We start from the raw sequence: 14,183 nt of genomic DNA on the forward strand, positions 1-14,183 counted from the left end.
GGCTAACACAAGCAGCAGCAGCAGCAGCAGGCAGTGGAACAGATATCAAGCTACACAGATGGCAGGTGTGTAGATTAAGCATATATAATGGCTGAGTAAGAAAAAAGAAAGAGAGGATGTTCTGAAGCCTGCAGAGTTCCTGGTTGCCTCTCTGACAGGCACACTTACCGAGGCAACAGGGTACATCTGCTTCTCATTGGGCATGTGGGCAAACCAGCACTTACCTAGGCTGTAGGATGACATCCTCATATAAGGCCTTCTGACGACTGGAAAGGCGGCACTTCAGAACATGCTCATACTTCCTGGTTAGTTGTTTTTCCACATCTCTCTTGGTTCTCCTCAAAATAAATGGCTGTGTGACCTGGAGGAAATAATAACCATTTTTCTACCCTATATGCCATGGTATATTTAGCAGAGGACAGATATGCTTTAAACGAGTTGGCTGTAGTTACAGAAGCAAACATACCCTGTGTAATCTTATGACCATTTTGTGATAGTAATCCTGGTTTTCCTCATTGGGGGCTTTCAGGGGAAAGCTCAGGTAAGGCCTGGAGATTCCAGGAATGAGAAAGTGTACCATGGTCCAGAGCTCCAGAAAAGTGTTGTGCAGAGGTACATCGATCAGAAGCAGGCGCTGCTGGCTAAAAACAAAATGGGAAAATGTTGGAACTTTGAAAAACATAAGTAGGCTGCATAACTTCACTGTAGCAATATATGAGAAAAGTGGAGTCAGAAATTCTACATATGCCTTCAGGGAATGGACAGGCACAACTGCATGCACAGCACTTAGGGAAGGAGAAAGAGGGTCAGAGGCAGGCAGATCTCTAAATTCAATGCCAGCCTACATTACATAGAGAGCTCCAAGAAAACCAAGTGAGACCATACATAGTGAGACCCTCAAAGAAAAGGACTAAACAAAGGGACTCTGTGTCTCTTAGGTCCAACAATGCTGTGACAAAGGAGAAGGAAATTTCTTTTCACTAAACTGATATATGTATGCAATGACTTAAATTTCTTTAAGACAAATCCTTAGGTAAGAACACTTGGAGATTTGAAGACAGAACACTTGGGTATGGTCAGACCTCTGCAGCTTGAAGATGGCTTCCCAGTGCCGCTCAGTCATGCCCTTCACTCTCTGCATTTCATCAACAACAAGGCATTTCCAGTGCACCCTTGAGAAGGAAGTGTAGCCCCTGAAGAACTGCTTATAGGACGTGATGCAGATGTGGAAGTTATTGGGCTCAGTCCACTCCTGCAATACAGAAAGAAGCTCCATTTCCCCTGCAACCGTCTGTAGACCATTGCTAGGCAATCAACCTCAGTCAAGATGTAAATATCACCAGCAATCCAACCCATTCTGCAGAACAACTACACAAGAAAATTCCAAGGTATTAGTCTCTGTTCTAACAAGAGCCTAACAAACTCTTGTCACAATAAGGCACTAGAAATTATCATTGGGAAAATAGATTACCAGAAAAGATACTGGCTTTTATAGTATATAATTCAAGCAAGGAAGGAAAAAAAAGGAAAAAAAAAAAAAAAAAGAGAGAGAAAGAATATGTCTACATTGCAACTAACTGCAATGAGATTTTTAAAGCAAACTAGAGAATGGGCTATGGTCTAACACATCCCCTCTAAACTTCATGGAAACTGGATCCCTACTGTGGCAGCAATAACATTGGGACCGTCTCAGTTCCCAAGAATGAGTCGGTACTTTATGAAAGGATGGCAAAGATCCATGTAAAACCCTTCTACATTTCTGCCCTCACCGATGTAAGCACACAAGAAATATGCCATCTAGCCGGGCAGTGGTGGCGCACGCCTTTAATCCCAGCACTTGGGAGGCAGAGGCAGGTGGATTTCTGAGTTCGGGGCCAGCCTGGTCTACAGAGTGAGTTCCAGGACAGCCAGGAACTACACAGAGAAACCCTGTCTCGAAAAAAAAAAAAAAAAAAAAAAAAAAAAAAAAAAACCAAAAAACAAAAAACAAAAAAAAAAACCACTTAGCTAAAGGAATAGTTCCCAGGCACATCTCTTATCTAGGAAATGTGAAACCTGGGTGTTATCTCCAGCACTGCAAAACAAAGAAAAGAGAGAAAGGTAGCAGTGGGGTGGTACTACCTGTCTCTTTGCTTTGAGTTCTCTGTGGCTGCCAACATAAGAAAGAGTTTTGAGGCCAGGACACCAGCGTTTCAACTCGAGTTCCCACTTGAGTATGTTACAACTCCTCATGACAACAAGATGAGGGCCCCAATTACCTATAAAAGAAAAAAAAAAAATCTGTCAGATCCAGGAACCTAAAGTTGAATTTGATCAGAAGTTGATTAAATATATAGCCCACAAAGAGTGCAGAATCCAAGTAAACAAAACTATCCTCCAGTATAATTATACCACCCAGGTGTATAGGAGCAGATGTGTCGCCTGCTGCACTGTAAGGGTCAGGCTCTCTAGAAACAAATAAAACCAGGACCCACTGCTAACCATATAAACTATCATTTGAGCCTGAGAAAGAACACTTTTCTAGGCCATGTGTGGTGCATGCCTTTTATCCCAGTACTCAGGAGGCAATGGTAGGCAGAGCTTTATCAATTCGAGGTCAACCAAGGCTGCATAGTGAGACCTTATCTCAAAAAACTAACTAACCACCAAAAAACCCTTTATCTATGGCAAGCAAATACCCCAAAAAAGCAAGCTGCTGACTTGGGACCTTAAGCCCTGATTAATCTAGCAAGCACCCTGTAGCTCAAACAGGTACCTCCTTAGATACCCACTTCTAGGCAGAGCATATTCAATTTACTCGGTGACCAAACTTTGCCTGAAAACTTCATTTAAAGTGCAACCTAGAGAGTTGAATGCACAAACGACCAAAGACAAGAAATGGCTGGTTTTAAGATAAAGCTGCACTTCACACATTTGTGGCCATAGCTGAAGCACTGCTACTGATTCTGAGAAGGAACTGCTCAAGAGAAAAATGAACCACTGTTTCAGCAGAAGTTTCAAAGAAAAAAAAAAATACTTAGCAGAAGTCCTTATTTTCCTTATTGGTGGCAATGCTAGGGACCAAGCCAGGACTTCTCTAAACACTGGGCTGAAGAAATGGCTCTTCCAGAGGACTCAAGTTTGACTCTCGGGTGGCTCACAACTGCCTGTATCTTTAGCTCCAGGAGTATCTAACACCTCTAGCTTCAATAGGCACCCACACATATATACACACACGTGTCTACACACAGACACATACATGTACACATAATGTAAAAGGTAAAAGTACAATCTTTAAATCTAAACATAAACCCTTAGAAGTAAAAAAATGACCAAACTTAGGTTTTAGAGAAACCTAAAGCAATATTCTCTCAAGAAAGCAAAAACCTACATGGGGCTAGAATGATGGCTTAGCAGTTAAGAGCACTACTCTTACAGAGGATCCTGGCTTGGTTCCCAGCACCCACAGGGCAGCTCACAACTGACTATAACACCAGTTCCAGGTTATTTAATGTCTCTTCTAGACTCTATGGGCACCACACATCTACATAGTACACAGACATTCATATAGGTAAAATACTCATACATATAAGATAAAAATAATACGTAGATTTGAGCAGGTGAGTCACTGGTCAAGGTTTTGTCTAGCATATACAAGGCCCTGAATTCAATCTTTAGTAGGTGGGAAGGGAAGGGAAGGGAAGAGAAGGGAAGAGGGAAGGGAAGGGAAGAGAAGGGAAGAGGGAAGGGAAGAGGGAAGGGAAGGGAAGAGGGAAGGGAAGAGGGAAGGGAAGAGGGAAGGGAAGAGGGAAGGGAAGAGGGAAGGGAAGGGAAGAGGGAAGGGAAGGGAAAAGGGAAGGGAAAAGGGAAGGGAAGGGAAGGGAAAAGGGAAGGGGGACGGGAAGGGAGAAGGGAAGGGAAAAGGGAAGGGAAAAGGAAAGGGAAAAGGGAAGGGAAGAGGGAAGGGAAGGGAAGGGAAAAGGGAAGGGAAGGGAAAAGGGAAGGGAAAGGGAAAGGGAAAGGGAAAAGGGAAAGGGAAAGGGAAGGGAAGGGAAGGGAAGGGAAGGGAAAAGGGAAGGGAAGGGAAGAGGGAAGGGAAGACGGAAGGGAAGAGGGAAGGGAAAAGGGAAGGGAAGGGAAGGGAAAAGGGAAGGGAAGGGAAGGGAAGGGAAAAGGGAAGGGAAAAGGGAAATGAATTTGGAAAGATGGCTCAGTTGCTAAGAGTGCATGTTGTTCTTGCAGAGAACCAAAATTCAGTTCCCAGTACCTAAGTCAGGTGCCTCATAACCACTTATAACTCCAAGCTCTGGGGGATGCAACACTCCTCCTGGTCTTCAGACAGACTGACATAAAAATAAGTCTCTAGGGCAGGCAGTGGTGGCACACACTTCTAATCCCACTACTTGGAAGCAGAAGCAGGGGTATCTTTAGGAGTTCAAGGCCAGCCTGGTCTAGGACAGCCAACGGTACACAAAGAAACCCTGTTTCAAAATACTTAAAAAAAAAAAAAAAAAAAAAAGTAAGTAACCTTACACCAAAATGCCCTTATGTAACAGTACCATGTACAATAAATAGACACAATGAAATCTTTTTCTTCTTTCTTTTTTTGAACAGAGTCTCTCTATGTTGCCTTAGCTGGCCTGAAACTTGCTATAGATAGATCTGAGATAGATCTCTGTCCCAAGTGCTAGGATTAAATGCACGTACAGCACCACACTCGGAAAACAAAAATTTCTTCAATTTATTTTTTAAAAAAAAACTAATATGTAACCCAAGATTCCATTCAATGTGGTTGTGACCATGTATGTAAAGGTGAAGTGAAGGCTAAATAAGACACACCAGGCTATCCCAGAGTCACTACCAGAGAAAGGAAATAGGTAGACAGGGAGACTACTTTCTTCCTCCTTGTTTTTTAAATTTCATTTACGTATTTGTGTATTTATGTGGATGAGGGTGTGACAGGAAGGGGGTGTGTGTCACAGCAAGTATAAAGAGTTGAGAGGACCCTGAAGGAATGAATCAATAGTTCTTCCCACTATGTGGGTCTGGGTGACTGACTCAGGTCTTCAGACTGAACCATCTCCAGTTCTATTTCTTCCTTAAAAACAAAACAAAGACAAAAAACAATGTAGGTTGATGAGCAATTCTTGTCTTGTGTGCATTTCTCAGCATACTGCAATAAACACTAGCTGGGTGTGGTTGGTGCTCTCATTCGATCCTAGTGATCAGGAAGCAGAGGTAGTACATGGATCCGAGATCAAGGTTGACCTCGGCAGAACTACCTCCAGAACAGTCAGGGCTACACAGAGAAACATTCTCTTGAAAAAAAATCAACAAACAATAAGTTAATTAATAAATTAACAGTTTGTGGAGAACCAGTGGTTATCTAAGACAAGGATGAGTCCAAGAGACATTAATTTAGGATAACATGGGCTAAGACGGAAGACTCTAGGACAACAGGAAAGGTCCCAAGTAAGGAGCATCTATTGTTTCTCCCAGGGGCCAGGCAGAGCAGGAGTGACAAGTTCAGCTAGCTCCTCCTCGTGCATATGTGTCCTACTGAACCAAGCCACAAGACCCCCTGCACACCAAACTCCTCAAAGAACCTATCTCTTCCGGCCTCAGCAGCTATCGGCAAAGTGAACAAGCCCTCAAACCCAGGCCTGCAGTGATCATATCTTCTGGCTGAAATGAAGTCACATCTGCACAAGGACTTCAACCCTTCTTCCATACAGACATCTACCATCTTTCCAACTGTACCTGTCCACTGCACTATCTCTGGATATACCACCGCATTCCATCCCCACACCCATGGCTCTAGTTCCCTGGTTCACACACATATAATGTCCTTCCATGTCCTGCCTCTGAGACTCCTCCCTGTAGATCTGTGTACCTGTCATCCCCCCAAAATGAAGGACCCACCTACTCATTCCCTCACAAGTAACAACATGAAGACTCCTACTTTAGAAGTACAGACAAGGGCTGGAGAGATGGCTCAGCAGTTAAGAGCACTGACTGCTCTTCATGAGGTCATGAGTTCAAATCTCAGCAACCACATGGTGGCTCACAACCATCCATAATGAGATCAGAGGCCCTCTTTTGGGTGTCTGAAGACAGCTACAGTGTACTTACATATAATAAATAAATAAAAACTTAAAAAAAAAAAAAAGAAGTACAGACAAGTTTCTCTAACTATGTAGTTTCATAGTAAAACATTTTAACCATTGACTTCAATGTTAATTCAAAAATTCTAGAAATAACAACTCATAAGTTTAAATTTGTCTGGAAAATGGGACAATCCTTTTGTCCACTTTATCCACATTGTACATGCCATCTGCTTGCTAGCACCTGGTACAAACACTGGTTTTCAGATCCATAATCATGGTATGAGAGGGCTTGTTCAAATGACAATTTAGTAAAAGTTCTAAAGAGGAAAGGTAGTAAAGCTGGCACTTTGGGTGTGTCAGAGAGAGGTCATCATATGTTCATTTTCTGTAAAAGTTCTGAACTTATGATGAAACCTAGTATAGTCCAGGATTTCAGCATACACTGAGGTCCTAGGATGTCTCATGATAAACTTGTAAATATAGTAAAACATTTAACACCCTTTTCCTTAAATAATAAAATAAAAAGGCAAAGTATTATATAATAATACTTAAATAATAAAATAAAAGGCAAGTATTTTTTACATCTTGAATTAGCTATGTAAGTGAATCTACTTTAAAATACATTTAAGGAATGGTGATACCAGCAGGACTAGCACCTGGGAGGCAGAAACAAGTAGATCTCTGAGTTCAAGGTTGGTCTATACAGTGTGTTCCAGGACAGCCAGGCCTATGTACAAAGACCCTACCTAATCTTAAAAAAAAAAAAAAAAAAAAAAGAATTTCACTTGGTGATACTAGGCCAAAAACAGAAATAAATCAATAGGGGGTGGGGGAGCCAAAGACTCCAGAAATCAGTCTGCTTGTATAATTTCAAAACTAATGATGAGACTGGTGAGACAGGTAAGGACACTAGCCATTAAGCCTACAGATCTGACTTTTATCCCTGGCTCCTACGTGGTAAAGGAGAGAAAGAACTCTGTAAGCTGTTCTCTCACATCAACAATATATACACATATATAGAAACAAATAAATATATATTTAAAAAAAAGGGGGGGGGTTTGTTGGCCTCAGAGGGGTATGACTTAGCAGTGAAGAGCTCTTTCAAGGACCTGAAAAAAAACAGCAAAACGTTCAATCATCACAGATGAAAAAATAAGATATTCTATGATAAAGTCAAATTAAAAGAGTATCTAGCCACAAATCCAGCCCTACAAAAGGTGCTAAAAGAAAACTCCAACCCACAAGGAAGTTAACTATACCAATGAAAACACAAGAAATAATCCACACCAGCAAAACCAAAAGAAGGGACGTGCCAGCTCTCCCCACCTCCCCAACAACGAAGTAAGAGGAATTAGCAATAATTGGTTATTGGTATTTCTCAGAAATGAACTAACAGAATGGCCATACTAGATGCAAAATAACACATGCTAGAGCAAGCAGGCATTATGAACAAAATGGACCTGAAAGAACATTTCACCCAAACACAAAACAATATACCTTCTTTTCAGCACCTCATGGAACATTATCCAAAACTGACCACTTACTTGGTCATAAAACAAGTGTCAACAGAAACAATAAAACTGAAATGACCCTAGTGTCTTATCAGGCCATCATGGATTAAAACCAGATTTCGCCATATGTAGTGAGTGGCACATGCCTTTAATCCCAGAACTCAGGAAGCACAGGTGGGCAGATCTCTGTAAGCTAGAAGCCAGCCTACTCTACAAATAAAGTCAAAGACAGCCAGGGCTGTTACACAGAGAAATCCTGTCTCAAAAACAAAACAAAACAACAAAGTAAAATCACCTCAAAACTGGATTTCTAACAACAGAAAGCCTACAAACTCATGGAAACTAAATAACTCTTAGTAGAGACTGACTGCTGGAAACTCTCTACTGAATGACTGCTGGATCAGGGCAAACATAAATTTAAGACTTCCCAGAATTCAATGAAAATATATAAACAACATACCCAGACTTACAGGACACAATGAAGTAGCGCTAAGAGGAAAGTTCCTAGCACTAGGCACCTACATAAAAAAATTGGAGAGATCTCATACAAGCAACATAATAGCATACCCAAAACCTCTATAACAAAAAGAAGCAAACACACTCAAGAGAGGTATACTACAGAAAATGATCAAGCTCAGGGCTAAAACCAATAAAATAGAAACAAAGACTACATACAGTACAAAGAATCAATGAAACAAAGAGTTAGGTCTTTTAGAAAATCAACAAGATAGGCAATCCCTTATCCAAACTAACCAAAAGACACGCAGAAAGAATATCCAAATTAACAAATTCAGAAACAAAAAGGCGGACACAACAGACAGCAAGAAAACTCAAAGAATCATTAAGTCATACTTTAAATACCTGTATTCCACAAAATTGAAAAAAAAAAAAAAACTGAAAAGAAATGGACAATTTTCTCAATAGATAAAAGCTAACAAAGTTAAGTCAAAATCAGAAAAACAGGTTAAATAGACCCATAACCCCAAAAGGAAATAGAAGCAGTCATTAAAAGTCTCCCAACAAAAAAAGCCCAGGGCCAGATGGTTTTAGTACAGAATTCTATCAGACTTTTAAAGAGTTAACATCAATACTCCTCAAATTATTTCACAAAAGAGAAATGGAAGGAATTCTGCCAAATTCATCTATGAGGCCAGAGTCACCCTAAGGCCCAAACCACACAGAAAATCAACAAAGAAAATTACAGACCAATTTCCCTTATGAACACTGATGCGAAAATACCCAAAATACTCACAAACTGAACCCAAGAACACATCAAAAAGATCATCTACCATGAACAAGTAGGCTTCATCCCAGAGATACAGTGATACAAAAACCAGTCAATGCAATCCACCATATAAACAAATTTACAGAAACCACGACATGATCAACTCATTAGGTGCTGGAAACGCCTGTGACAAATCCAACACCCCGTCATGATAAATGTGACAAATCCAACACCCTTCATGATAAATGTGACAAATCCAACACCCCTTCATGATAAATGTGACAAATCCAACACCCTTCATGATAAATGTGACAAATCCAACACCCTTCATGATAAACGGCTTGGAGAGGTTAGGGATAAAAGGGACGTTACCTAAACACAGTAAAGGTGATCTACAGTATGATCTACAGTACGCCAACAGCCAACATCTACAGTATGATCTACAGTACGCCAACAGCCAACATCTACAGTATGATCTACAGTACGCCAACAGCCAACATCTACAGTATGATCTACAGTATGCCAACAGCCAACATCAAATTAACGGGAGAGAAAAATCAAACCAATTCCACTAAAATCAGAAACAAGACAAGGATGTCCACTCTTTCCATATCTATTCGATATAGTAAAGTTCTAGGTAGAGCAATAAGACAACTACAGACTACAAAGTACAAAGGAAGAAGTCAAAGTATTGTTATTTACAGATGATATGACAGTATATACATAAGCAACCCCAAATATTCTACCAGGGAACTCTTACAGCTAATAAACATCTTTGGTATAATGGCTGGATTCAAGATTAGCACCTCACTCTGACCCACCCTGACTCAAAGCAAATGACAAATGGGCAGAGAAAGAAACCAGGAGACAACCCCCTTCACAATATTCACAAATAATATGAATCATCTTTGGGTAACTCTAGCCAAGCAAATCAAAGATTTGTACAACAAAAACTTCAATTCTTTGAAGAAAGAAATCGAAGATTATCATCACAAGAGGGACAGATCTCCCATGCTCATGGATCAGTAGGATTAACATAGTAAAAATGGCTATACTACCAAAAGGAATCTACAGATTCAATGCAATCTCTAACACAAGTCTTTATAAAATTTGAAAGCACAACATTCAACTTCATATGGAAAAACAAAAAAACCTGGGCTAGCTAAAAAATATCTAAAGGTATTACCAGCCATAATTGTAAGCTGTACTACAGAGCTGTAGTAACAAATTTTGCATGGTATTAAAATAAAAACAGAAAGTTCAATGAAATCAAACCAAAGATCCAGAAGTAAATCCACATATCATTTTCAGAAAAATGGATGAAACTAGAAGAAATTCATGCTGAGTGAGATAACCCAGAAAGACAAACACGGTCTATATTCACTTATAAGTAGACATTAGCTATTAAATAAGGATAACCGTGGTATAATCCACAAATCCAGCTAAGTAACAAGGAGAGCTGGAGGGGAACACATAGATCTCCCTGAGAAGGTGAAATGGAATAGATTTTGTGAGAGGACTGGGGATGAATGGGAATAGAAACAGGAGGGTTCAGTTGGCGGGGAATAATGCAGGGAGAAAGTACTGGAAGGCATGATTAGAACCAGGGTCATTTGGGAAGTGATGTAGAAACCTAGTGCAGTGGTAAACTCCTGGAATCTACAAGTGACCTTATCAAAAGCCTCCCAGTAATCGGGGTTATGGAGCCTGAGTTGCCTATCTTCTATAACCAGGCAAGGCTCCTTTGCAGTGGGACAAGGACATCAACCCAGCCACAAACCTCTGACCTACAGTATGTCCTACCTGCAAGATGTGCTGGGGTAATGGAAGTGTAGAACTCGTGGGAGTGGCCAACCAACGACTGACCTAAATTGAGGCCCACACCTCACACTGTGTGGATGGCTTGGAACTAGGGATTTGTCAGCCCAGAGACCCAGGATGTTTTCCAATGACACTCTGCTATACTCATACATCAGTGCCTAGTCCAACTGTCATCACAGAAATGTCATTGAGCAAATAACAGGAGCAGTTACAGAGACGGACAGCCGAACACTAGGCGAAGCCAGGGATATCCCACAGAAGAGAGGGAGAAAGGATTATAGAAACCAGAGCAGAAGAGGATGCCACGAGAACAGAGTCCACAAAATCAACTAAGCAAGGCTCATATAGGGGTTCACAGAGACTGAAGTGGGTCTGAGCCAGCTCCTCTGCATATACATTAGGACTGTGTAGCTCAGTGTTCTTGTGGAACCCCCAACAGTGAGTCAGAGTTGTGGTGTCTCTGACACTTTTGCTTACACCTTTTTCCTTCTACTGAGTTGCCTCGTCCAGCCTTGATATGATGGTCTGTGCCTAGTCTCATCGTAACTTGTTATGCCATGTATGGTAGATATCCCTGGAATGCCTGATTTTTTTTTAAAATGATAATGGAAGACTGGCTCCTGGGGAGAGGACGATGGGGGAAAAAACTGGGAGGAAGGGTGTGGTTGAGATATAATGTATAAAAAGAATAAAAAACAAATAAAAATCTAAAAAAAAAAGAGAGTCATTTCTTGGCTCAAGAAAGGGAGACAAGTAGAGGAGGCTGACAAAGTCTTTTCCCTCAGATCTAACACATGCTGCTAGTGGAAACTGAGAGAATCTTACCTTCATTACAGGCAAGGTGAGCAAAAAAAGCAATGATCTGCACAGTTTTCCCAAGCCCCGCCTCATCAGCTAATATGCCATTGAGATTCTTCCGGTAGAGCTTGGCCAGCCAGTCAAGGCCTATCTTCTGATAGTCTCGGAGAGCACCATACAACAAAGACGGAGCACTGAACTTCACCTACAGTAACAGACAGACCAGCCGAAGAGTGAGTAATTGGCACTCCTTCTCAAAGCCTAAATCTAGAGACTATCCCAAATGGTTCACAGAACATAAGGACACAAGAACTGCCTTTTCTAGCAGTTCCAGTGGAGCATGGTGGGAGGCCAGAAAAGCTTTCCTCACCGCAGTTGTGACTCGAGCACTGCCCTTAGGGAGGATGGCTTCAGCCACAGCAGTAACTTCTGTGATGTCCTTGGTATTGGATTTTCCAATGCTCATTCTCTCTGCAGCTTTAAACTGATCCATGATGAAGAGCGAGTCAATGAGAACGGAGTCCCTCCGGCTCTCCCTCTCATTAGGACAGTCTTCTACATCTACAACAACAATGAAATAAACACAACTAAGACTGCTGTGAGTTTTATGAGCCTAAACATAGAAAGGGAAGGGGGCAAGGAAGAATAAAGAATTGGTACATATTTTTCATTGCAATCCATTTTTATACATCCATAATACCGTAAATGAATGTTCTTAGAAAACATCACAATAAACTGCATCTGGGATTCAAAGCATAATCTGCCCTAGCCTGTTATCCAGGAAATGGCTTTGTTGACTGAAAGCCAATAATGTGAACAGGAATATGAGCATCTCAGGTTTAATCATCTCCCTTCTGCTGCCATCAAGGGGAGGGGGCAAGCTGTAAAAATGTCCAAGTGTGAAAACAAGGAGGAAGCCTTTGTCTCTGACTCTAGGTCTTGCTGTAGAGGGGACTGTTAAAAGCCCTGAATTGTACAGGCAACCCTCTAACAATGGTCTTACCCCTTCTTGTACCCTCCCTTCCCTCTCACATGCTCTTATTATTTAATAAACAGAAGAATCAGAATGAGAAAGGACAACCTGCAGGTCTGTGTAACTATATGAAATGCCTAGTAAGTAAAATTAACCATGAAAATTCTACAAGTTAATAAGCAAACGTAGCATAGCCTGGGCAAACAAGGAGGAAGCATAGCACAGGCTGGACAAACAAGATGCTTAGGTTTACAAACCACAACACAGATCTAGAAAAACTATTTTCTCATCCTTCATAGTTCACCCAGTGCTCTGATGAACATACCAAGGTAAATAAAAACCACAGAACTTGCTGGGGGTGGGACAGGCCTTTAATCCCAGAACCCAGGAGGCAATAGGAAAACTGCATATAAAATACACTTTTTTTCCCCTGGCTCAATTTTAATTCTTTGTTTACAGAAACACACAAGCTTTAATCCTATTCAAAGCAGAAAGTCCCTGCCACGACTCACATGGACTGAAAAACCTGTCCTTGGGTCTAATACTTTCAATTTCCTACATCTTATTAACTCTTATTTTGGTTTTTGCTTTAAACCCAAATTCTTTACAACACTAAAACCATACCTTCTTCCCCACTTGACTCTTCATGATCAGGTTCAGGCTGTGGCCACTGAAAATTTGGCAGAAAGGCACCTTCATACAATTTCATCAAATCAATTAAGGGCAACTCAGCTGGAAAGAATGCCAGGAAGAAACAAGATCATTTTATAACTGTAATTTAGCTGCAAAGGAAAAAAAATCACTCAGAAAAGCACAGCAAAAAACTGAATGGGTAGCTTGTCACATACATTCCTCTGCCTAAAACAGGAGATGTAGGCTGACATTGTTTATTTAAAAAGACCAGGACTAGAAGTATTCATAGTTTTTGATTTTCTGTATTGGAGACTATCTATATACAGTCAACTGAGCACACATCTGAAAATCCACTATCCAAAATGTTCTAAAATATGAAACTTCAGAACACCATTTTTTCTCAAAAAAGTTTTGAATTTTAAAGCATTTTGAATTCTAGAGTTTTAGATTAGAAATTTATAGCTTGCAAATTCTAAAAATACATTTTTTCCAAAAACTAGAATGATGCCCATAATTAATAAAGTCTAAGTATTTTCTTTTTCAGTTAAATTAATTAGTATTGACATTTTTAGATTTAATTGTTTTATTTTATATGTGTGTTTTGCACCATGTGCAGGTCTGGTACCCACAGATGCCAGAAGAGGGCACTGGATCCTTCGGAACTGGAATTACAGATGCTGCCATATAGGGGCTAGGAATCAAATCTTTGTCCTCTGGAAAAACAGTCAGTGCTGTTAACTGCTGAGCCATGTCTCCAAGCCCTAATATTAATTTTCAGACAGGATTTTACCATGTAACCCAGGTTGGAATGGATCAAAGACACTAACATTAAACAAAAAAGATATGCCAGGTAGGGTGGCATACACCTCTAATCTTAGAACTCCAAAGGCAAAGGAAGAGACTCACCTATGTGAGGTCAAGACCAGCCTGGTTTACATAGTGAGTTTCAGTCCAGGGAACGAGCAATTTGTTTGACTAAGTATCAAACTATGACACAAAAACACATTGCAAGTATAGATACAAATACTCTTAGAAAGAGACCAGCATTGCAAGCTCTGTCTATTCAAGATGAGTAAAATCTCTTTGAATTCACTCACTCTCAATTTTAAAACCCAACTCACTAAATTAACAGACAA

The 14,183-nt window shown here is 40.6% G+C and overlaps 1 protein-coding gene across 16 annotated transcripts in view; it reads right to left on the bottom strand.

The window, feature by feature from the left end:
- Positions 1 to 14,183, bottom strand: part of Ep400 (E1A binding protein p400) — a 109,486-nt gene that overhangs the window by 44,863 nt on the left and 50,440 nt on the right. For all 16 annotated transcript variants that reach the window (XR_013106952.1, XM_076922357.1, XM_076922363.1 and 13 more), the window contains 7 exons: positions 13,039 to 13,146; positions 11,812 to 12,002; positions 11,469 to 11,646; positions 2,122 to 2,258; positions 1,083 to 1,252; positions 467 to 641; positions 225 to 361 (listed from right to left, as the gene is read on the bottom strand). Coding sequence is in view for 15 of the 16 variants with exons in the window: in XM_076922357.1 (XP_076778472.1) it covers positions 225 to 361; positions 467 to 641; positions 1,083 to 1,252; positions 2,122 to 2,258; positions 11,469 to 11,646; positions 11,812 to 12,002; positions 13,039 to 13,146 (1,096 nt within the window). In the remaining variant the exon portion in view is untranslated. The remainder of the gene's footprint in view (positions 1 to 224; positions 362 to 466; positions 642 to 1,082; positions 1,253 to 2,121; positions 2,259 to 11,468; positions 11,647 to 11,811; positions 12,003 to 13,038; positions 13,147 to 14,183) is intronic.

Source organism: Arvicanthis niloticus, chromosome 24 (assembly GCF_011762505.2).
Source record: "Arvicanthis niloticus isolate mArvNil1 chromosome 24, mArvNil1.pat.X, whole genome shotgun sequence".
Lineage (NCBI taxonomy): Eukaryota > Metazoa > Chordata > Mammalia > Rodentia > Muridae > Arvicanthis > Arvicanthis niloticus.